The 23,761-nt window shown below is 47.1% G+C and overlaps 1 protein-coding gene across 1 annotated transcript in view; it reads right to left on the minus strand.

Annotated features, from left to right (window-relative positions):
• Positions 1-23,761, minus strand: part of TENM4 (teneurin transmembrane protein 4) — a 2,254,482-nt gene that overhangs the window by 26,885 nt on the left and 2,203,836 nt on the right. The window contains exons 33-34 of the mRNA XM_084644861.1: positions 10,016-10,188; positions 5,384-5,619 (exon numbers count right to left, since the gene is read on the minus strand). Of these exons, the coding sequence (XP_084500987.1) occupies positions 5,384-5,619; positions 10,016-10,188 (409 nt within the window). The remainder of the gene's footprint in view (positions 1-5,383; positions 5,620-10,015; positions 10,189-23,761) is intronic.

Genomic DNA, 23,761 nt, shown 5'->3' on the forward strand with positions numbered 1-23,761 from the left:
AGAGAGGGCAGTGTTGACAATGACACCGAGGTGATGGATAACAAAGGTAAATGGAGGGCCTGACCTGAGGAAAAGAAAGGGCTAATGTGGAACCAAGGTAGATAATAAGAACATAAGAATAGCCCTACTGGGTCAGACCAAAGGTCCATCTAGCCCAGTATCTTGTCTTCCGATAGTGGCCAGTGCCAGGTGCCCCAGAGGGAATGAACAGAACAGGTAATCATCAAGTGATCCATTCCCTGTCGCTCATTCCCAGCTTCTGGCAAACAGAGGTTAGCGACACCATTCCTGCCCATCCTGGCTAATAGCCATTGAAGGACCTATCCTCCATGAATTTATCTAGTTCTTTTTTGAACCCTGTTATGGTCTTGGCCTTCACAACATCCTCTGGCAAGAAGTTCCACAGGTTGACTGTGCGTTGGGTGAAGAAATACTTCCTTTTATTTGTTTTAAACCTGCTGCCTATTAATTTCATTTGGTGACCCCTAGTTCTTGTGTTATGAGAAGGCATAAACAACACTTCCTTATCTACTTTCTCTACACCAGTCATGATTTTATAGACCTCAATCATATCTCCCCTTAGCTGTCTCTTTTCCAAGCTGAAAAGTCCCAGTCTTATTAATCTCTCCTCATACAGAAGTCGTTTCATACCCCTAATCATTTTTGTTGCCCTTTTCTGAACCTTTTCCAATTCCAACACATCTTTTTTGAGATGGGGCGACCACATCAGCACATAGTATTCAAGAAGTGGGTTTACCATGGATTTATATAGAGGCAACATGATATTTTCTGTCCTATTATCTATCCCTTTCTTAATTAGTCCCAGCATTCTGTTAGCTTTTTGACTGTCGCAGCACACTGAGTGGATGTTTTCAGAGAACTGTTCACATGACTCCAAGAGCTCTTTCTTGAGTGGTGACAGCTAATTTAGACCCCATCATTTTATAGGGTATAGCTGGGATTATGCTTTCCAATGTGCATTACTTTGCATTTATCAGCATTAAATTTTATCTGCCATTTTGTTGCCCAGTCACCCAGTTTTGAGAGATCCTTTTGTTGCTCTTTGCAATCTGCCTGGGTCTTAATTATCTTTAGTAATTTTGTATCATCTGCAAATTTGCCACCTCACTGTTTACCCCTTTTTCAAGATCATTTATGAATATGGTGAATAGGACTGGTCCAAGAACAGACCCCTGGGGGAAACCACTATTTACTCTCTCCATTCTGAAAACTGAGCATTTATTCCTACCCTTTGTTTCCTATCTTTTAACCAGTTACCAATTCATGAGAGCACCTTCCCTCTTATCCCATGACAGCCTACTTTGCATTTAAAATGGACTGTAAATGGATAACGGGAGAAACAGGAAATCAGCCAAAAGCCCAGCCTCCGCTTCCCACAACTCCCATTGGCTGGGAACAGCGAACTGCGGCCACTGGGAGCTGCGGGCAGCCATGCCTGTGGGCGGTCAATGTAAACCCTGTCTCACGGCCCGCCAGCGGATTACCCTAACTACCTTGATGGGCCACGTGCGGTCCGAGGGCCACAGATTGCCCACCACTGCTGTAAGTCTTTACACAGGCAACATCCCATTAGCTTCAATGGGAGTTTGCCCAAGTAAGGACCAAATACGGACCTCTAGATGTGGTCCAGTAACAATATGTCACTTCCTTAGATTTATAAATATAAATCTTGTGCCAACCGTCTGTCCTGTGAGCTTGACCCTGAATGATACTGAATGCTGTGGCCCATCAAAGCACTTGATCATGGGATAGATTTTTAAAGGTATTAAGGCACCTAACTCTTATTTAAATCAATGAGAGTTCGGCACACAGCTACCTTTAAAATCTGGTCCCATGTACTTAACCAGCGTCTTCAAGACTGAGATCTGGGTGAGCACCCCTACATTTAAATCTCAAATATACTCTTCCCATCTTTATACATAATTAAATATCCTCCAGTTAATGTGAGGGACACTAACAAACCCCAGACTCGCAGCCCAGAATAGATCAATAAAACAGGTGAGCCTGCTTTGGAATTGCAGTGTCACTCATTACCAGCATTGACTTTTAACCTTCTTTTGGGTCTCCTGTAGCTAAAAATATTGTCAAACTAATGAGCATCAACATCCTCTGGAGCCAGCCTTTGCATGTGAGTCACAAAGCCCTGAAAATGAGGATTCATAATGAAAATGCAGAGGCAACCTTAACTATAAGAGTGCAAATGGCACGTCTGTAATCAGAGCTCCTTCCCTAGGGGTTGACTGAACACAACTGACAGAGAAAAAGTATTGCCTGCATGAAATTCCCATGGCAAATAAGCTGTGGTTATCGGTGTGTCCAAGTCTGGGCTTGTTCTCTTTATAGATATTCTGGGCACGAGGTTAGAATGTTTTAATTGTTCAGTAATGGTTAGCAGCATCATCTCCAAGATCTCTGCAGTAACGCAGGCTGTGATGAGAGGTAGTGTTGTGACAACTAATGTTTCCGTGGCTGCTATCTTGCAGCCAGCATCCTGGTGAATATGAGACTATTCTCAGTGGGTGCTTCCCTGGTTACATAAATAAAACTGATTAAGCAGACAGTTCTGTAATTGTCAGCCATCCCACATGCTCCACCGCCAGAGATTATTTTATATCCTTCTTTATTAAAAAGTTCATGCTCGTAAAAAGAAAAAAATGAGCTACATTATCAGGAGCAGTGTTCTAGCTAACACTCCAATTTGGGACAGAGCCTGCGCACCTCCATTTGTTATTGGTGGAGTGGAATTTGCAGCCAGCCAACCAGCAAGACCATCAATCTGTTGCACCGATAGGGCCAATTAGAGCATGGAAGCTTTCATCGAGTCCGTGCAGGATATGTAAAGGTAAAGGTTTGCTGCAAGGGCTGCAGACTGATGAGGCACAAACAGCCAGGTCAGCAAAGCTGGAACTACGAAGAAGGCTGACAAACACTGTTACATGCAGTGGATCAGTGAAGCTGAACATTAACACGTGTTAGGGGCCAAATCCTCTCCCCTGTGCAAAGCCTGAATATACAGGATCCCTGGTGGATAGATTCCTTAGCTCTTCCTTTCACAGACTTACAGAGGGGTAGATCTACTAGTCTGTGGATACTGTTGCACCATGCAGCCTACACTGTGAATTCTCCCCCTCAATACGCTGGCTGTTATGGCTCGTGGATCAACATAGGGACCAACTAAGAAGGGGGCTTTATTGAGCTGGGCACTGTACAGATCAGTAATCACTGTACAGATCAGTACAGTACAGATCAGTAATAGACTGTACGGTCTGATCAGTAATAGACAATCCCTACCCCCAAGCGCTTCCATCTAAACAGATCAGACAAACAACAGGTAGATGACAGGGATGGAACGTACAAAGCAGCGTGATCTATGTGATGGCAGCAAACATGTTAGTGTCACATTTCCCCCCCTACACCCCATCCCCAACAGATCCACCAGCCACACACTTTCCTCTCCCACTTGTTGGCCTTGCATGAACAATAGAAGAAAACAGAAGGAAGGAAGCAGAGATTTAGGGCATGTCTACACACACAGCACTGTAGTGGCACGGCTGTACTGATGCAGCTGGGCCATTGCAGCACGTCTGGTGAAGATGCTCTAAGCTGACAGGAGAGAGCATAATAAAAAGAACTAGATAAATTCCTGGAGGATAAGTCCATCAGTGGCTATTAGCCAGGATGGGGCAGAAATCGGTGAAAGTTGCTGTGAACCCCAAAAGGTTTTTACACAGCTGTAAGTTTTGCAAGTCTTTCTATCCTTAGAGAACAACATGTTTGCTAATTTCATTATGTATTACATGGAAAAAGAACATTTGAGCCAACTGATCCACATGCACAAAAGCAGCTTCTAATGAGGAGGGTTCAGATGCACATGCCCAGCTCCCAGTGACTTCTGCTTGCAAAAATTTTCTCTCTTGGTAATGAAGGAAACTGAATGTCTGCGGTAATGTTCATGTTGGAGGACGAGGTCAGGAGTGGCTTTATATACAGGCAGAGTGTACAACAAGTGTGTGTTTGTTTGAGTGAAGAGTAGAAATGACCCAGGAGTGGCAAGGGGCACACAGCAGGAAAGAGGAGAGGATGAGAAGCAAGGAGCAGAACATTTATATTCTGAGACCTGTGTGTTGTTATTTACTGCATAGCCCAAGTGTGCATAAATAACTGCTCGAATCCCATCTCTCTAGTGACATTAACCAACACTCTGAGCATCACTCTCGGAAGGTTTGATCCTGTCAAGTGCTGAGCACTACCTCTGAGCTGCTCGACTCCAGGAGTGGCTGCTCATACGGCTGTGTAGTCAATATTATTATTACAGCTTAATCAGCAACGGAATTACAGGCTTATTGGGTAGATCTTTAAAAGGTTCCAACTAGTACATAAAGTACATTGTCGTGTGCACAGCTGTGTTTTCCAAACATGTCGTTCACAAGCACAGAAACTCTGCGCCCCCCTGAAAGGGAGAACAAGAGTTAGAAGATGGGCTTTTGGTGTGCATGACATTCTCTGTAGGTGCGCAAATGCACGTTCCAAGAATCCCATAGACTCAGCTCCTCAACGCAGTCAGCAGAGTGGCAAATTTAAGGAAATAGGAAGATTTTCAGACTGCATGTTGAATGAACAATGAGGTTTACAAATTGCCCATGTTCAGACTTATGTTCAAATCCAAGTGCCTAGTGCAGTGGTTCCCAAACTTGTTCCGCCGCTTGTGCAGGGAAAGTCCCATGCGGGCTGGGCCAGTTTGTTTACCTGCTGCGTCCGCAGGTTCGGCCGATCTGATCGCGGCTCCCAGTGGCCGTGGTTCGCAGCTCCAGGCCAACGGGAGCTGTTGGAAGCGGTGTGGGTCGAGGGACATACTGGCCGCCGCTTCTAGCAGCTCCCTTTGGTCTGGAGCAGCAAACCGAGGCCACTGGCAGCTGTGATCGGCCGAACCTGCGGACGCGGCAGGTAAACACACCGGCCCGCCCCGCCAGGGGCTTTCCCTGCACAAGCGGCGGAACAAGTTTGGGAAGCACTGGCCTCGTGCAACTGGAAATATATGTGCAGCTCTGTGCACCTGCATTCTTATCAGTGCACTGAACATGCCCGTTATGTGTGGTTTGGATGTGTGGCATTCCACATAATACACAGGAACTGCAAGGGAACTAGCAGTGCCATCCACGATGGCTCATTCAGGACATAGGGAGAAGTAATAAAGGCTGTCTCAGCTAGGGATACAGACAGAACTACAGGGTCTGTCCATCCTCCAGGCTCAATAAAAAATCCCCATTATATTCATTGCAGCTGGGTCCTGCCACGCTCTACCGTGAGACTGAGTATGCCTGAAAGATAAAATCAAGCGTCACCCGTACTGCCTGTTGCTCACCCTCAGCCTGCGTCCAAAGACGGTGACCTGCCCTCTAGCTTGTTCCTTCCGCTGCCTCCACTCAACCAGATTGAGGCCATTGTCGATGGGCAGGGTCACGTTCCTCTTCCCCACTGTCGGGTTCACGGTGCCAGCCAGCAGGTGGGGTTCAGTCTGCAGTGCTACCTCCATGCCGTTAGCAAGCATCAGCCTGAGAGAGCCATCAGCGCCGATGTAGTAGCTGTTTCGGACTTGGTCTGGAGAAAGGTAAGAGATGGGCTCAAGCCAGTGACTGATGACAGAAACCCACATTTAATTATTTTCCTTACCTGAGTTATTGCCAAGCTTGTTGATGCGTTTTAACACTCACCTTTACTGTTCAGCATTAATGTCTGTTTGGAAATTGTCCATTTCTCTTTCATGGCTAGAGAAAGCTTCACTTTCTGGACTGCACGCACTTGCACAAAAACCGTTATGCAGGTTAACCAAGATGACAGGGGAATAATGTGTAATACTCTGGCATAGCGTGTGTGTTCAGGTCCCCCTGTAGGGGCTGGCTGCAGCTAGGATAAAAGCCTGCTACTCTCTCTCAGCTAACAGAGTTATTCCTTTAGCTCACATAGTGGGGCTGGTGGGATTTTGCTGCTGAAGGTCCTGAATTCTATCCTTTCTGAAGCTCATGTGTGTCCATTGTTTGTAACTTTACATCCTAAAACAATCCTGAAATATCTGCCTCTATTTATCTGTACATAGATATGTAATTTTGAAAATATGTCTGTTTATATTAAGTCTTGCAACCTCCTTCAGTGGAGACCAGGTTCTGCAAGTGGAGCCAGCTGCTCTCCTCAGTCTTGTTCCTCCACCCTAAGCAGTGGGGATTCTCACTGTCACTCAATGCTAACTGCTTGCCCAATGACATGCTCCCGTCTTCCCTGACAGAGGATTCTGAGGCACCAACAAGTGCTGTGGGTCAGACGAGAGTGCATAGGCACAGTGCTTCCATATGGCCTCCAGTGGATCCTGAAAGGGATCTTAGGAGATCTACAGATTCCATGGATCAAACCCCACCAGTTCAGAAGTGGAGGGGAAGGGCAGTATTCCTGCCTTCCCTCCCCAGGCTCCCCCAGGAGAAAACCAGGCAGAAACCCCATCAGTCAAAATTCACAGTTTCCAAGCACCTAGCGGAGAAGCCCTTGGAGGGTTTGGGCTCCACTCAGTGTGAAAGGGTTGTTCAAAACCCATTATGCAGTGAAGGCTGGGGAACGCTACCATCTCTGTCTCCCTGGCTGCTGTAAATACCTAACTGTGAATACAAAAATCCCTTTAAAAATTCATGGAAACCGTTTTTCCATTTTGAAGCAAGTTACATTTGTTCACTAGCTGCTCTCCTGCAGCTTGAGGGGAAATCAGGTCAGAGCAAAATTATCATCTCTCCTCAGCCTAGGATATATTGGCAAATGGCACAACAGGATACAATTAGGAGAGGAAGCCTAAAGCTGGCTGGTCTCTTTCATTATAGGCCTGATCCAGCACCCTCTGTAGCCAAATGGAGTTTTCCAACGATCTCAGTTGGACCAGATAAGCCACATGCATGCAGATAACTAAGTGATAGACTGACACCATTACTGCAGTGACACTGGAATTTACCAGTGCATATCCAAGTACTGCAGTGATCCAGGACTGCAGACCCAAAGCCCTTTGAATATCTCAGCTGCACAGTCAAAGCCAATAGGAGTCTTTCCACTGAACTTCAACAGGCTCTGGATCTAGCCCGTAGACACCAAGGCCTTGAGTCCCCAGGAGCATTGGAGACGGCCTGTCAGGGGACTGGCCAGGGCTCCCTGATTCTAAGCTGCCCAGACTTGGCGTAAGAGCTGCAGCATAGCAAATTTAACTTATGCCAGTGGAGAATCAGGCATAGCAGAGACTCACTCTGTTCCTCTGCCCTCCTCACATCTGACATCCCCCCTCCTCCTCACCAGGATGGGGGGGTTCTGGTGCAGGAAGTGATAGAGCTGCCTCTGGCAGCTTTATGCCACACAGATGGGGACACCATCTGTGGGACTCTCAGGACACTTTATGTTCGCCCTGCTCCACATTAGCAGTGTCCACTGGTGCATCCAACCCCAAGAGCATGGTCGTCAGTAGCACACAGCCCCGGGAATAAAACTCTGGACCTTTTACCTCCACCATTTACCCTGACGGAGACTCTCCCCTAGAGCTAGCAAGAGGGCTTTTCCCTGGAGCTCTGAGAAATCCAGCTGTCTTTCTGAGCAGGGTTTTATGCCAGCCTCAGTGTGGGTTTTGATTCTGCTCAGTGTCACACTGTCAGTCCTGCATTAAACCATGTATCAGCCCAGTTTTGCATTTGGTTCAGCCTGAGTCTGCTCAGAGCTCAGTCCGGGTTTCTTGAAAAGGTTCATGAGAGGTTCAAAGCCAGTTTGGGGTTCATCATGAAGCTCTGCACCAACCAACCATGCCAGGGCTCATGCTAAGAGTTCTGTCAGTACTGTACGTTCTCTCCTGAACAACCACTGAGAGGGAGAGACAGTCTTAAAACCCCAGAGCAGATCTGGCTGCACCCACTAGCATGGAGTGGCACACACAAGACAGTAAATTGCTGCCGCTCCTCAGCCAAGCGCTGGTTGATCTGCACACGGCATACTCCAGAAACCTCTGTTCAGCCACCCCTGTGCTGCTCCCTCTATCACTGTCCCACTGCCTTGGAACGAGTGGTTCCCCCTCCGAGCCCTTGCTGTTTTGGAATTTTCTGTGCTCTCTACCTGGGAGACCACTAGGCCGAAGGTGTAACACCACCTCTACCATATAATCTCACTCCACGCTGTGAGTTAGCTGAGTGTGTTAGGCATCTGGTAGGCTAAAACGCTTGGTTTATGGGCCAACATGCAGACTAGATCTCTCTAACAATTTCTTCCTGAAGCCTCTTTTCTGTCCCCTGGCAGAAAGCCAGTTCTGGCTGAGCGAGGGAGAAGTATTCTTGCATCTTTTAAAGTAGGCTGGCCGACTATGCCCTGGCCTAGAATCACTCTGTAGGCGGCCCTTGCAAACATGGCTAATCAGGATTTGTTCCTGATGGGACTGCACACACCTTCCTGACTCTGCAAGAAAGCTAACGTACCAGAAAGTTCACTTCATTTGGTAAAAGCTCATTTCTCCGCTCAATCTTCTCTGTGAGCCAAAAACACTGTCTTTGTCATTTCAAACTATTAAAAATGGCCTTTTGTCCTGCCTTGTCCGGTGTTGTTGGGGGACGCCACAATGAGATTTATTGGGCAATTTATTGGCCTTTGGCTCAGGAGGCATAAATCACATTGCAGTCAATTATCTCACTAAAAAGCCCCCAACCGCGGGTTCTATTGCTTAATTAGGCTCCTGAGGTGAAGCCAACCTCACATCTGAGCCTTTGTCAGACACGCGTGGATTTTTGGCTGGGCTAGTTATGGTTTCAGTTGGTTTGTGTTCTGTCATCCACAAGGAAAAGTCACCGCACACCAGCTATGCCCTAGGGCAATGTAAGGTACAGCCTGACGGGGCCTGGGCCCCAGACTGCTTTCTCCGTGGCCAGGGAAGGTGCTCACAGATATAGGAAGCAGTTTCCTATGCGGGAGATTACCTTTTGCCATAGAAAAAAAAAGGAAATTAACCACCCAGACATCTGTTTTTTAAGGAACCAGAGTGGGGGTGAGACAGAGCTTGCTGGCCCTTCAACCGAGCCAGCAGGGAGTGGGGAATGCAGAGGGCTTGCCAGCCCCCAGGGACCGAGACTGAGCACAGCCCGAGCCCCCAGGGAGCGGGGCTAAGCTTCAGATCCTCAGCTTCAGGAAAACACTCTTGACATCTACAAGTGCTTCTGGAGTGTAAACTTCTGCTTTGATCACAGTGCCGCACCCCCTGCTTTCCTCCCGCCTCATCCTTCTTTCCACTCTCTCTACTCCCTTGCTTGCCACCTCTTTCTCCGCCCCCCCACTACTTCTCTAACCTTACCCCTCCCTACCTGTCCCTTCTAGCAAAGTCAGCAGAGCTGTGCCAATTTACACCAGCTGTGGATCTGGCCCAGCACATGCAGCAATCACTGTGCTAATTTACTACCTTGCACGCATCCCCTCATCACTCACTCCTCCTTCCTGCTGCCCCCCCCTCCACTTTGTGCACAGACTCTTGGGGGCAGGGAGCGTGTACTGGTCGTTTCCCTGGATGGTGCTCAGTGCATATTGCACAAAGAATAACAATCCCCAATACTCAGCTTCCTTAATTGAAACCTACTCTGGTGGGACACACAATGACTCTTTAAGCGGGAAGCCATTAAAAGAGTGAAGTAACAGGTCTACCAGAGGAGCAGTCAGGTTTAGCTAGCCCCTTGGTTTGAATAATAATGGTAATGACGAGGGAGTATAGCACTGCACAGCTCGGCAACCAACTGAGAACCAAGTGGAAACCAGCTGCAGAATCAACAGCGAGCCCTGTAATGTTTCCTGTTGCTTTGGTAAGTCGGTGTAAGTGGTGTGCACCAGCATGTTGCAGGGCGCCGGGTGGAAGGTTTTTCTGGTGCTGGGATTATTAAGATGCCTGTTTCCTGCTGTGTAATCCTTGGCGTGCAGCTGAACCTGGGGTAGGGGCAGTCGCTTGGCTCACCTTGCAGGAGGGTGTAGAAAGCGCCTGATGCTGACAGATTGGTTGTTATGGTAACGTCGTCCTTGCTGGAGGTTTCTACCTGGACGTGCACTGAGCTGTCGGTATCGCTGCGGAAGCTGCTGACTTGGCCTGTGGGGAAGGTGACGTTGGTCAGGCGGCCAAAGCTGTCGTACCTGAAAAGGAGGATGGAGTGTGATCAGTACCATTAACAGAGGAGGGGGATCTATGTGCTGCCCTACGAAGAACAGGCCAGATCTTGAAGCCCTTACACAGATTCTACTGCGGCAAAGCTCCTGCTGATTTAGCTCGCTCCCAGGACCTCCACCGACTCCACTGGGAGTTTTGCTTCTGTTAAAGGGGTGCAGGTTTGGCTCAATAACTTCAGTCATGTAATTTTTAGCCGGTATTTTAAACACATGCCCCCTAAGTTTATCACCTCCATTCTGCTCCTTATTTACATTCACGGCTATCTCCTCAGATCTATTCAATGAGTCTGTCTCTATCCCACACAGAAGGGTCTTTGTGCCACCACATACAGCTAGTTCCTTTGGTCCTGTTCTTATCCCTTTATACTATGGCAAGTCTCTGATTATTTCTGTCTTATTTTAAAAGTGAAGATTTGGGCAGGTGAAAGAAGCCAGATTGATAGCCTTAGAAAATGAAGTCCCCTACTTACATAAAGTGCACCGCTCCAGTAACCACAGCCTAAGCTTCCCCCAACACCACCTTGCCAGTGTGCCTCAGTATTGGAGGGGCCAATACAAATGGGTGAGACAGTAGCTCGGTCTCCACCTCCATTCATTCCTTGGCTTTTCCTGGATTGTGTCATAGAATGAGTTGGGTTTTAGTTTATCAATGAACAGGGGAAGCAGAAAGCCTGTGGCTGGACCTCCCCAGAAGAGTACTCCAATGGGGGTGCTCATGCTGAAATTACCTCTCCTTGGCTAGCATGACAAAGAGGGACCACATACCACCAGCCCCTAACATCATGGCATTGCCCAAGCAGTTTCCTCTGCCAGAAAATGAGCTAAAAGCAGGGATGTAGCAAGGGGACTATACCCTGAGGAGAAGAGCTTCCTAAGGCAGGGTTTTCCCAAGTGTAAGCTGGGAGTGGAGAGCAATGGGAAACCAAAGTGGCACAATTCCCTAGAGCCCTTGGGCCCACTGAGGAGATACTACAGCGATGGGGTCATGGAAGCAGACAGGGAGAAGAAAGAGTAAGAATCCTGCCCTCCCCCACACCAAAAATAACCAATGATAAATGGGGCTTAAGCCATCCCACCCCTGCCCACTAAAGCATGACAGCAACTGGAGAATACAATGACAGAATGTCCCCCACCCTCAAAGATCCAAGAACAGGGAAAAGTGTCCCAGCAGCACTATCCACCAGAGCAGAAGCCTGAGAGAGGCCATGGAATTGTTGCTAAGGCCATGCCCATCACCATGGTATCTGAGCCCCTAACAATGACAGAACAAACTGCTCACCCCCAAATGCGTTTTCCCCGCTATTTCACACCAGCAGGCCCAAATTCACTTCTGTTCCATGGGACACCAAATATGAACAAACCAAATTCAACCCTGGGGCAAGTGGCTCCCATTTCACTGAAGTCAGTGGGGTGGTGGCTGTTTACACCTAAGGGATGGAGTTGGCCCCTCATGTGTAAGGATGTGATTATTTTTAACCAACTTAAATATTTAGAATAAATGAAAGTGAGCAAAAGTGTTAACTGGCTGTTGTCTCTAGATTCTGGGCCTCAGCCAGAGTCTCTGGAGTCAAGGTCTACGTAGGTTATGGTCTTCCCATCCCCTGGGTGGGAAGGAGAGTCTGGCCCACAGTCATGTCACACTCTCAGTCATGGAATTATTCACACTTGGAGAGCTGGGCACAATGCCCTGGTAATTAATTAGCTTGTTGTGAAAAGAGAGGGGAAAAGAGAATAAATTCAGGACAGTTTTTGTGAGTTTGGCATAGACCAGTTAAGCCTTTCCCAAGTGACTTTAGGAGCACAGGATTTGGGTCTGCATTGTTTGTTTGTTTTTAAAGCTGGAAGTCAGATGAAGTGCTCTGAATACAGAGTAACTTTCTTTGCTCATTAGTTGTTGTTTTGTCTGCCACGACGGGAACTCAAGCATTTTGGTTGCTAAGTGTCACTGTACCTCCTGTAAGGATATATGTGAGTCTCCTACTTGAAAACACTATGTAACTTCATCCATCAGCTGAGTCCCAGCAGATATCCTTATGCCACCTGCAGTGGCAGTGAACAAGGGACATTATTTAGTGTCTTTGTCCCACGGAGGAAGCACATCACTGGTCACTGTCCCCAGTGGTGTGTTACATAACAGCACAAGTGTTTTTTATACTGACACCAGTATTTCCACGGTATGCATCCGATGAAGTGAGCTGTAGCTCACGAAAGCTCATGCTCAAATAAATTGGTTAGTCTCTAAAGTGCCACAAGTACTCCTTTTCTTTTTGCTAATACAGACTAAACACGGCTGTTACTCTGAAACCAGTATTTACACAGAGTGCCACCCTAAAAGTAGCGATGAGCTCAGATCCAGTCCCCCCGTTCTGCCACCCAAACTTCAGGGAACTTCTGTCTCTGAACCCGACAGTTCAGACCTGGAGCATCAACAACCTCAGGGCAAGGATGGTGCTAAAGAGTCAAGTCACGTATAAAAATGTGAGATGGTGGTCTGATACAGCCCTGTTCTCTTCTCCTCTTATTATGGGGCTAGTCACTGAAGTCTAAGGGGTTGTTACACCGGTGTAAAACTGGTGTGAGTGAGAAGAGAATCTGGACCATAGATTAGGGACAGAGCAGGTTCAATAAAGGTGGCTGCAATTTCACCCAAGTCCTAAGAGCATTATGATTGATTCTAAGTGAATGATATTCAGCCCCAAAAGGCCTTTACTCGCTGCCTCCCCCCTACCGGAGTCTTTCTCCACTTCCAGAGTCTTTCACTGCAGAGGGGAAAGGCTCCAGCACTACACTGCTAAATATAGCAGTGTAGACAAAGGAGGACACACCATATTTGGCGTATGCAATCCGGTCAAGCCAAGTCACAGTGTTCTTATCAACAATGTTCGAGGCACAAAGACCTCCTGGAAGCTGAGTCATTTTGCAGTCCTGAACAATATATAGGAGGCACTGCATGGGCATGAAGAGAGCCATGTAGGGTATACATCCTCGGGTTCAGGCACGTGCCTTGCTGTACACACTGTTATTTATACCTATGCTAGCGGTGCACGCAGTGTCTGTACTGCACACGCCACTGTAAGCGTAGACCCACTCTAAGTCACCAGCTTTAAACCGAGCTCCTCCAGCCCCTCAGACACTCATCAGCAACTCCAGACTCCCTCTACTCCCCTATCTTCGACACTTTGCAGCACTCAGCCAACCACTAATCACAAGCACCATCCAGTTCCCACCCATCTGCACATCGCGGATACCTGCTAGCACTCACCCATTCATGTACACTAGCTGGCCTCCAGACTCCCTCTCATAGAATCATAGAATATCAGGGTTGGAAGGGACCCCAGAAGGTCATCTAGTCCAACCCCCTGCTCAAAGCAGGACCAATTCCCAGTTAAATCATCCCAGCCAGGGCTTTGTCAAGCCTGACCTTAAAAACCTCTAAGGAAGGAGATTCTACCACCTCCCTAGCTAACGCATTCCAGTGTTTCACCACCCTCTTAGTGAAAAAGTTTTTCCTAATATCCAATCTAAACCTTCCCCACTGCAACTTGAGACCATTACTCCTCGTTCTGTCATCTGCTACCATTGAGAACAGTCTAGAGCCATCCTCTTTGGAACCCCCTTTCAGGTAGTTGAAAGCAGCTATCAAATCCCCCCTCATTCTTCTCTTCTGCAGGCTAAACAATCCCAGCTCCCTCAGCCTCTCCTCATAACTCATGTGTTCCAGTCCCCTAATAATTTTTGTTGCCCTTCGCTGGACTCTCTCCAATTTATCCACATCCTTCTTGAAGTGTGGGGCCCAAAACTGGACACAGTACTCCAGATGAGGCCTCACCAATGTCGAATAGAGGGGAACGATCACGTCCCTTGATCTGCTCGCTATGCCCCTACTTATACATCCCAAAATGCCATTGGCCTTCTTGGCAACAAGGGCACACTGCTGACTCATATCCAGCTTCTCATCCACTGTCACCCCTAGGTCCTTTTCTGCAGAACTGCTGCCTAGCCAGCATCTGTCATCTCATCTACCTCACTGACAGAGGACAAGTTCTATGCAGCTACACATCCTGGCCTTGCCGCTGCTTGGGGCAGGAGGATTTGGAAGTCTTCAAATAATTTACACATTCACAAAGTAACTCAGACATATATACACACACACACACACACACAGATATGGGTGCTAATTTGCATATATGCAAATCTTAGATGTCAGGGCACCTAGAGCTTTATACAGGCTTATTATATTTTCATCAGAATAAAAAAAGCTAAACATAATTTAAATAAAATGTCACACATGCAGCTTAATAAAACACTGTAGCTATGGTGTTGAATGTCACCCAAGAGCTAAGAGTGGAATTTGGGGTTGAGAATTAGAGATAACTTCAAACATCTGCATGTTAAGTATTCTAAATGACTATTCCACCTCCATCCCATCTGCATTAGGAACCGATGTGGGTATGGTACTAGTTTACTCTGGGGGTGATAGCTCACCTATTCACAGCTGTTAAAAGGTCACATCCGACGGAGGGGAATGTGAGAAGATAGCGCAACTGCACTATTAACATTTTTATTATTATTTTTAATTAGTGGCAGACGAAGTGTAAAAAATTCATGTCCAAACAAAAGCCTTTTAGCACTCAGATGGCAACACAAAAGAAGGCTCAATATAAATGTGAGTTATGACCGACATTCCCATTTGGACACAAAGTGCTTTTCTCATGGCACATTTCTTTTCCTCCTTTCTCATTATATATTTTGCTTATGACTGGAGCACTTTGCCCTTTTGTCTTGGATTAGAGTGTATGGTACATACAGGATGCAGTTTATTATACACTCTCACAACCCCATGGGTCCCTCTGACTTTAAGGCCTCCGTGTTTCTGAATAGATAATAAGTTTTAACAAGTCACAGTGAATGACATGGATGTTTCATCTCTTTTCACCTCCGCCTCCACAAAGTCATTTATATGACAGATTCCCAGCTCTGAGAGGAAGGCCAGGTGACTGGCTCTCATGTAGATGCAGGTGTGTCCTGGTATTTGTAGTAAGATAAATCTCTAGTCAATTCATTTAAAAGCTAAGCTGCATAGACCTGTTTCCACAGACTCAGGATTTTGAGGTGGCCCAGTTTTCATCACAGCCTAAGACTTTTGTGTTCTCCAAATGCTACAAAAGCACCAGAATTAAGGAAATTCTGAAACATGGGAATGAGCACAGCAGCACTCAGAGCAATGAATTCATCACCTGATAATGCAGCTGCTGCCTCCTATTCAAACCAACTGCAAAGACTCGGCTTTTACAATTACAGTGACAATTATTAGGCTGGCAAAGGAAGCTGTTGCCATCCATCCCCAACTGGAAATTTCTTTAGCTAAGGTTCAATGCACAGAATTAAAATGGTATTTGGTACTTACGAGACCTAATTGTTAAGCTTGTAAACATTCAGAGCTTTCATTTATCACATTACTGCTGTATAGAAGCGTGATCCCTGGGAATCAAAGCAGGGTCACAAGTACTGTCTATTCAGAAAGTCAACTTGTTCCAGGATTCCCGAAGGCTCCTCATTTTAGTTTTTTCACAGTTCATCAGCCTTTTGCAACTAGCAGTCAAATACTCCATACTTATGTTACATTTAGTGCCAAAGGCTCTGAATGCACCTCACAAACTATATTTTGTGTGTGTTTATACACTCCACAACATCTAGCCTCTTCACAACTTTCCAAATAATATTTAACACAGTTTTAAATATATAAAAATCCTATTGAACTACCCATATATTTTACATATATGAAACTAACCCGCTCCTTAAAAACAGCCTGAACACAAAATCAATATATTCCACCCTATTATTGTTACATGCCAGCTCCCCAAATGGCCAACAGAAAAGAGGAGCCAATATATATATGTTACTCATTGAATGTTAAATCATGCAGGCTTCAAACAACAACAAACTTCAATGTACTTGAACTGTGGGCTCTCACTATCCTTATGACATTAACAATTCCCTATATTTAATCCTGAGGGAATTCTGCACCAAAAAATTAAAAATTCTGCACCAAAAAAAAAAATTCTGTGCACAATATTTTAAAATTCTGTAAATTTTATTCGTCAATAAGTAAATGTGGAGGCTCCAGCATGGCAGTGGGGAGCACAGGGCACTAGTTGCACAGAGGTGGGAGATCACCCTGTAGCCCACGCCCCAGGACAGGGACTCAGCAGTGAGACTGCACCTGACCCTGACACAGTGCAAGGGCCGGGCTTGCCCCAAAAACACCCCGGGACCCTGTCCCTTCATGCCAGGCTAGGGTTGCCAACTTTCTAATTGCACAAAACTGAACACGTTTGCCCCTCCCCCTTCCCCGCCCCTTCCGCGAAGCTCTGCCCCTGTCCTGCCCCTTTCCTGAGGCCCTGTTCCCCACTCACTCCAGCTCCCCTTCCTCGGTCGCTCATTCTCCTCCACCCTCACTCGCTCATTTTCACCGGGCTGGGGCAGGGGGTTGGGGTGTGGAAGGGGATACAGCTCTTCGCTGGGTGTGGGGCCAAAAATGAGGGGTTCGGGGTGTGGGAGGGGTGTGGGAGGAGGCTCTGGGGTGGGGCAGAGGGTTGGGGTGGGGGGGTGAGGACTTCGGCTGGGGGTGTGGGCTCTGATGTGGGGCCAGGGATGAGGGGTTTGGGGTGCATAAGAGGGGTTCCGGGCTGGGTCTGAGAGGTTTGAGGTGTGGGAGGGGGTTCCAAGCTCAGGGAGGGGGTTGGGGTACGGGAGGAGATGAGGGTCGCGGGCTCTGGGCAGTGCTTACCTTGGATGGCTCCCTAGCTCCTAGGTGCAGAGGCAGCCAGGTGGCTCTGAGAGCTGCCAAGCACCACCCCCACAGCTCCCATTGGCTGCAGTTCCTAGCCAATGGGATCTGCAGAGCCGGCACTCAGGCTGGGGGCAGCCCCCCTGGCCACGCCTCTGCCTAGGAGCCGAGGGACATATTGTTGCCACTTCCAGGGAACCTCGCGGAGCCAGATAGAGGGAGCCTGCCTTAGACCAGACTTATAACGGCCCAGTCAGCAGTACTGACCGGAGCTGCCAGGGTCCCTTTTCGATGCGGGGAAGGGTCTGGATGCATGGGGGTTGGGTGGATGGGGGAGCAAATCCCTTCCCCCGCAGTTGAGGAGCAATGGGGGCAGGAAGTGGGCCGAGGGGGGGGGGAGTGCAGAGCTTCCTGCAGATGGGGTAGATTTCTGGGGGTGGGTCTGACCCAGTCCTGGCCTCAGCTGCTCCTCGCAGGGGAAAAGGAAGTCCTGTCCTCCCCACCCCAAGCCCAGCAGGGACTAGCAACTGAACCAGTCAGTCCAGGGACTGACACTGGCTGGGGTGTCCCCAGCCCTCCCCCCCAGTAGTGATTTACTTCTCCGCTGGCTGCTCTGGGCGCCTGAAATGACATGCTCACACTACTGGGGAGAGTCAAGTGACCGCTTTTGTGACTTCCCCTTGCTTCCCCATCAGAAAGTCATTTTTTGCAGGAAAGCAAAGAAATCTGTGGGGACGCAAATTCTGCATGTGCACAGTGGTGCAGAATTTCCCAGGAATATATATTTTAGTATCAGGTTCCCAGAACTGCCGTCCCTGTGGCACAGAACATGTCCACAGAACTTATTCTGGCGCACAGGAGAAGTGTTATTTATCTCTACAATTACCAGCATTTTACTATAACTTCTTTAAAGGAACAAGGGTGAGAGTCTAATTAATTATCTTATAATTAATGTAGAAATGACTGCCAAGGGGAAGAGCACAGAAGGGATATTGCAAGGGGAGAAGGGACAAGGGTGGCTTGAATTCTCCATATTCTAGGTTGCTGCAGCAATAGACCTGGGATGAGGCAGCTCTAATTTAGGGCTTTCCAGAATCTCTGTAATACTCAGTGATATGGGCAGGTATATTCCCTCTTGCCCAATGGTTATAGTTATAACAGATGTTGCTTTCCAGTCAAGAGGTGGTTGCATGTCAGTGGCTGGTGAAACCCTTCATCTCCAACTGTGCACACAGAAAAGAATATGCTTGTCATTTATATAGATAAAAAAAGACACAGTAAATTGGTAATGTTTGTACGGCACCTGGGGATCGAAGGCAAGGGTTAGATTGAGCCAGTACTCAGAGTGGTACACTCTATTTCCTCTCTGGAGGACCCCAAACTTCAGAATTTGAAAAAAGTCTCTAGTGTTTAGCTAACGTTCTCCACATGACCTGCACTAGCAATGTCTGACTGAAGCACACCCAAACAACAGCACTATTTTGAGAAGATGACCTCCCCTATATAGCACAAAGAGATTTTAACTCTGAAGCTTAATAATGTTGATTTAAACTTAAACGTTGTTAACTATTTCACTGCTGAAAACTGTAAGAAAAACATTGGACTACCCAGGAATTGTGGTCAAAGGTTGAGCAGAATACCATTGTTTAAATTTCCACGGTGACCATTATGAAAGATTTCAGGGAAATGTATATTGTTATACTTCACAAAACAACATAGTTAGTTTATCATTATTGGCTCCACATGCAATTCAAAACTAGACACACAGTAATACACATCACAAAAACCAACATTAAAGAAATAAGGAAATCGCAAACGAAGGTTAACAGAAAGCAATTATAACTCCGACCTTGGCTCCAAACTCACTCACATTGATATATGGAAGCGTTTCCACTTTCCAACACGCAAACAACCTTAACTCTGCCCCTGTGAATGGAAAAAAACTACCCACAAATACAAAGTTACCGTTATTACTAGATTGTGGTCTTTGCTAATTCACAGAGGGTGACATTCACTTGTGGGCAGAAGACAAGCACATGGCCTTGTTGTGCATTTCATCCAACATGCTCTTGTAAGCTGCTCTTTAGAGCACGTGTGAGGCTTGGCAACTTTTAGTCCTTTATGAGACATCACCCCTATACAATGTAAAGGCCAAAAACTCAGCTGGTATAAATGGGCATAGTTCCATTAACTTCAATCTGAAGATCTGCTTCAAGAAAACTTTTCCCCCTGTCTGTGAATCACCTCCTGTAGGTGAGCAGCACAAACGGGTTTGGGGTTTCTGGGCAATTTGATCCCAAGCATTAATTGCAGTGATGTGTAAACACCTATGTTTGCATCTGAGGAAGTGACCTTGAAAACTAATTGAGCAGACAAAAGACTTGAACTAAAAAGCCTTATATTGGCTAAATAATGCATGAAAGGGTTGACTTAGGCTCTGGAGGAAATTAAATTATTTAGCATACAGTGATACCATCACAATGAGCTAATCAAGATAATTACTACAGTCCTGACTTTTCAAAAAAAAAAAAAAAATTTAACAAGGCCCTGGTTTCTGAAAAAAACGACTAATACGCTACGTCAAGATGGTAGCAATTCTTTCAGGTCAAGCTAAAGAAAACCCAACAAACTATACAGCATCCCTTCTCCCTGGCTTGAGGAGATGGACGGCGAGAGATTTTTAGCCTGATGCAGTTCCCAGACTCGTTTCCTTTCCCATCGATTATTACTGATGAAGGTTCAGCGTGAAGGTGAGTATTTAATGCAGTTGCTGGGCAGAGTCACAGTGGCCTGCAGAGGGGCATAGGCCTTTTTGCTGCACCGGAGTGAGCTTCTCTCTCCAAGAAGAGAAGGGTGAAATAAAAGGCTAACCTCCTGCTATGTCCCATCCCAATGCTAAACCCAGCACCAGGCTTGCTGCATGGGGGCTTCCCTGTGGGCAGGGGGGAAGGATTAGCTTACTTACAAGGGTTCTGGAGTGGCTCTGCAGTTCCCCAGTACAGTAGTCTGCACAGCTCCTGTCCCCTTGCTGCGTGGGGAGGAACTGCCAGTCATTCTGTGCTGCAGGAGATCTCCCCCTCCCCAATCTGAGCTGGGATAGGATGGGAGCTGGATTCCATGGTGTGCTCCAGACCGACCTCCAATGCTAGATCCGCACATCCTGCCTCCGCCTCCACACACTACAGCTGCACCAACTCAGCTGTGTCTTGGGCACTTTGTGGCATAAGAGCCGTGATTTGCCCCAGTATTAGCAACAGTACAGGGAGAAAATGACCTGCAAACAAACGCATGGTGAGTGGCTGAAAGTGTCCAATAGAGCCATACCCTCTTTCACCATTCATCTTTGCACGAGTCAAAGGTAAGATGTGATCCTCCTGGCTGTCCCCAGGTTCTGACACATTCAAACTTCCCCCTGAAGCAGCACCACATATCCACACTGGCACCTATCCACTATTCCTTTCCACCTTCACTCAAGTATGCAGTACTGCACCTTTTCTCTTTTCTTATAGGGTGATCATTTAATGTCATCCTGTGCCAGCATTTGCTGATGGGAATAAAGGTAAAGCTTAGAAAGCGGAAATGTCCACTGGGGCCCCTGGAGTGTTATGTAACTTGCAGTTAAATTACTTTCAACTTCTAGGGTGTTTCACATCTGAGGATCTCAAAGCACTTTCCAATCATTAATGAACATGGGATTTGTCTAAACTAGAGAAACATGCCCTGGTATAAGCACAGTGATGTACATAGACTCTGGTGCACCTTAATCTGGCAATTCAGTAGCTGAGTCGGGAACACGGATCAATCCTGATTCCCATTCCTCTGTGCCAACCTCTAGCCAGCCCTGATTTCCATTTAGCTACGAAAGGTTAAAAGCTATCATGTGACTCCACTGAAATGACCAGAGGTACACCAGAGACGCATCTGGCTCAGAATAAGTTTCACAAATTCCCCATTGAGTTGTGTAGCAAGAAATAACTGAGGACTGTCATGAATATACCAACACAATAGCTTGCCTTTTTTCCCCCTCTTACTTAAAAATTTGCTCTTGTATTTATGTCTATGACCAAAACTATAGAGGAAGTGGAGATAAATGTGATCGCTAATGATCCTAACATTTAGTTTGCTTCATTTTCCATGGTTAGCTCTGTTGTCAAGTGCAGGGCCTCTGAGGGTTTGTCTAGGGTGACCAGATGTCCCTATTTTATAGGGACAGTCCTGATATTTGGGCCTTTTTCTTCTATAGGCACCTATTACCCCCCACTAGGGTGACCAGATGACAAGAACAAAATATCGGGACACATGGGGGGGGCAGCCACAGGCTCACCCCCCACAAGGGCCGGCTCTAGGGTTTTTGCCGCCCCAAGCCACAAAAAAAAAGCCGGAGTGCCGCTGAAGCAAAATATCGGGACAAATGGCGTCCTAACCATACATCGGTCAGGACACGGGACAAACAACTAAATATTGGGACTGTCCCAATTTTATCGGGATGTCTGGTCGCCCTACCCCCACCCCATCCCGATTTTTCACACTTGCTGTCTGGTCACCCTAGGTTTATCTCCATTGCCGCTGGAGAGAGGCTTGTGCTAGAGGGGCTTGAGCAAGCACACTAAAAAGAGCAGTGTGGACACTGCGGCTCGGGCTGGAGCTTGGGCTCTCCACCATACCTGACCCCCTAGGCTAGACATAAGTGTCGATGTCTGTGGAGAGAGGAAAGAGCGCCTCAATTTAGCATAACATTGCAATGCTGTAGTGGGCTTCCACTCCTAGAGAAAAAGGAGAACTAGTTAAGCTAACCCGCTCCCCAGAGAGCAACACTGGTATGAGAGGTGGAGAGATAGGAATTGTGATTCACTGAGGAATATTGCTATGTAGGATACAGAACCTAACTAACCTATTATCCATCAGCTGATTTAGCAGAGGCTTTACATCAGCCCCTTTCAAGGCAGGACAAGCCATACCAGGAGGCTGTGTGGCTTAGAGCTCAGGATGCAGGACACCTGGGTTCTATTCCTGGCCCCACTGCTGGCCTGCTGGGTAAGCTTGGCAAGTCACTGCCACTCTGTGCCTCAGTTTCCCCATCTTTAAAAGGGAGATAGTGATACTTACTTCCCTTTGAGATCCACTGATGAAAAGTGCTATATAAGACTTTGGTATTATTACTTAATATTACGCAAAAAAACCCATCACCCTGTAACCTGAGTCTGGAGCATGTTAATATGAAAAGGGCCAAAATGATCCTGGGTCTAACTCAGCTAGAGACAATAGAGATCCAACTGGGGTAAATTAGGGTCAACGAAGTTTAAAAGCTTCAGTGAAGCACACGCTAATCGGGCCGACGTTTATTCTTGGTTCTTTCTCACTCTCAATCTCTGTTTCAGGCTTATCCTGCATATACATTCAATTCTATTCAGGTTTTTATACCGGGCCATTATTACGGTACCTGAGCACCTCCACGTGGCCATTTAAAAACGTGGGGAAATGGACTAATAAGCAGGTGCATCAGAGGGAACACTGTTCTTTCTCTACGGGGACACTGCTTACATGGTGATGGAATACCAAGAGTGATCACAAAGGGGTAGGAATAAACAGAGGGAAATGTAGACTGCGTAGCAGAAAAAAATTCCCAAGTGCAAGGTGAATGTATGAGACAGCCTTTGCCAAGTCACCAACCTTTCTCCCATTACCTGCTAGAGATGCACTAACTAAACCAAACACCCTCCCCAAATCATCCCTGCCTCAGGCTGTCTTCTCTGTGTCTGTGAGTCCTTCGGGACAGGGAGTGTCCTATACAACACTGAGCACATGGCTGGCACTTAACAAAGCATATCAATAACAAAAATAGTGACCTTACAATCTAATGACTGTGGAATTGTCTTCTTAGGGAAGTGGTGTCAGCCCTACATCCTGAGCCATTTAAAACTAGATTAGATTAGATTAAAACTAGAGCTCTGGCAGGGGAGTGAACAAGAGACTGTCAGATTCCTTTGCCCACTTGGAAAATATTCAAATAAGCATATTAATGCTTTCTCCCGTGCTGTCCCTTAACCATCCGCAAAGTAACTCATTATTGTCCTTCAGATCCCTCCTTAAAACTCTTCTTTGCCACGAAGCCTACAAAGAACTTAACAGTCAGACTGCTGGTGTGCTGAGATCACCATCTATCATCCTGACCAATATTGTCTCACTGTGCTCCCTTTCTGTCTGTCCCCACCTGTTGTCTCTTGTCTTTGTCAGCTCTTTGGGACATGGAGTTTATTTTTGTTTTGTGTTTGTACAGCACCTAGCACATGGGGTCCTGGTCCATGACTAGGTATCACTGGGTGTTACAGACCCATGCTGGCCTGACAACCAAGGAGTTAATGCAGCAACTGCCAGCCAGCACTGACTGGCAGCCTCACAACAGGTAGGAGAAAAAGAGCTGAGAAGCAGAGGGGAGTGGGGCCTTGCAGAGGAGCAAGCAGGCTGGAGATGTAAAGTCCTGCCAGCAAGCTGGTGAGAAGCTGCCCAGAGACAACACCCCAGAGAAAGGATGACCAGATCTACAGGCTGGAGAAGCCTACAGAACCCAGGGAGGTAGGAAGGAGCTCAGGGCACAGTAGGAGGAGTTGTTGAGTATTGATTCTGCCTGTCTGGTTTAAGGACCCTGAGCTGGAACCCAGAGGAGTGGGTGGGCCATAGCTCCCTACAGACCCCTTAATAGAGACTTAAGAACCAAAGAGGTTTCCAGACCCGCTGATGACCAGAACAAGC

Source organism: Lepidochelys olivacea (genome assembly GCF_965140295.1).
Source record: "Lepidochelys olivacea isolate rLepOli2 genome assembly, chromosome: 1".
Lineage (NCBI taxonomy): Eukaryota > Metazoa > Chordata > Testudines > Cheloniidae > Lepidochelys > Lepidochelys olivacea.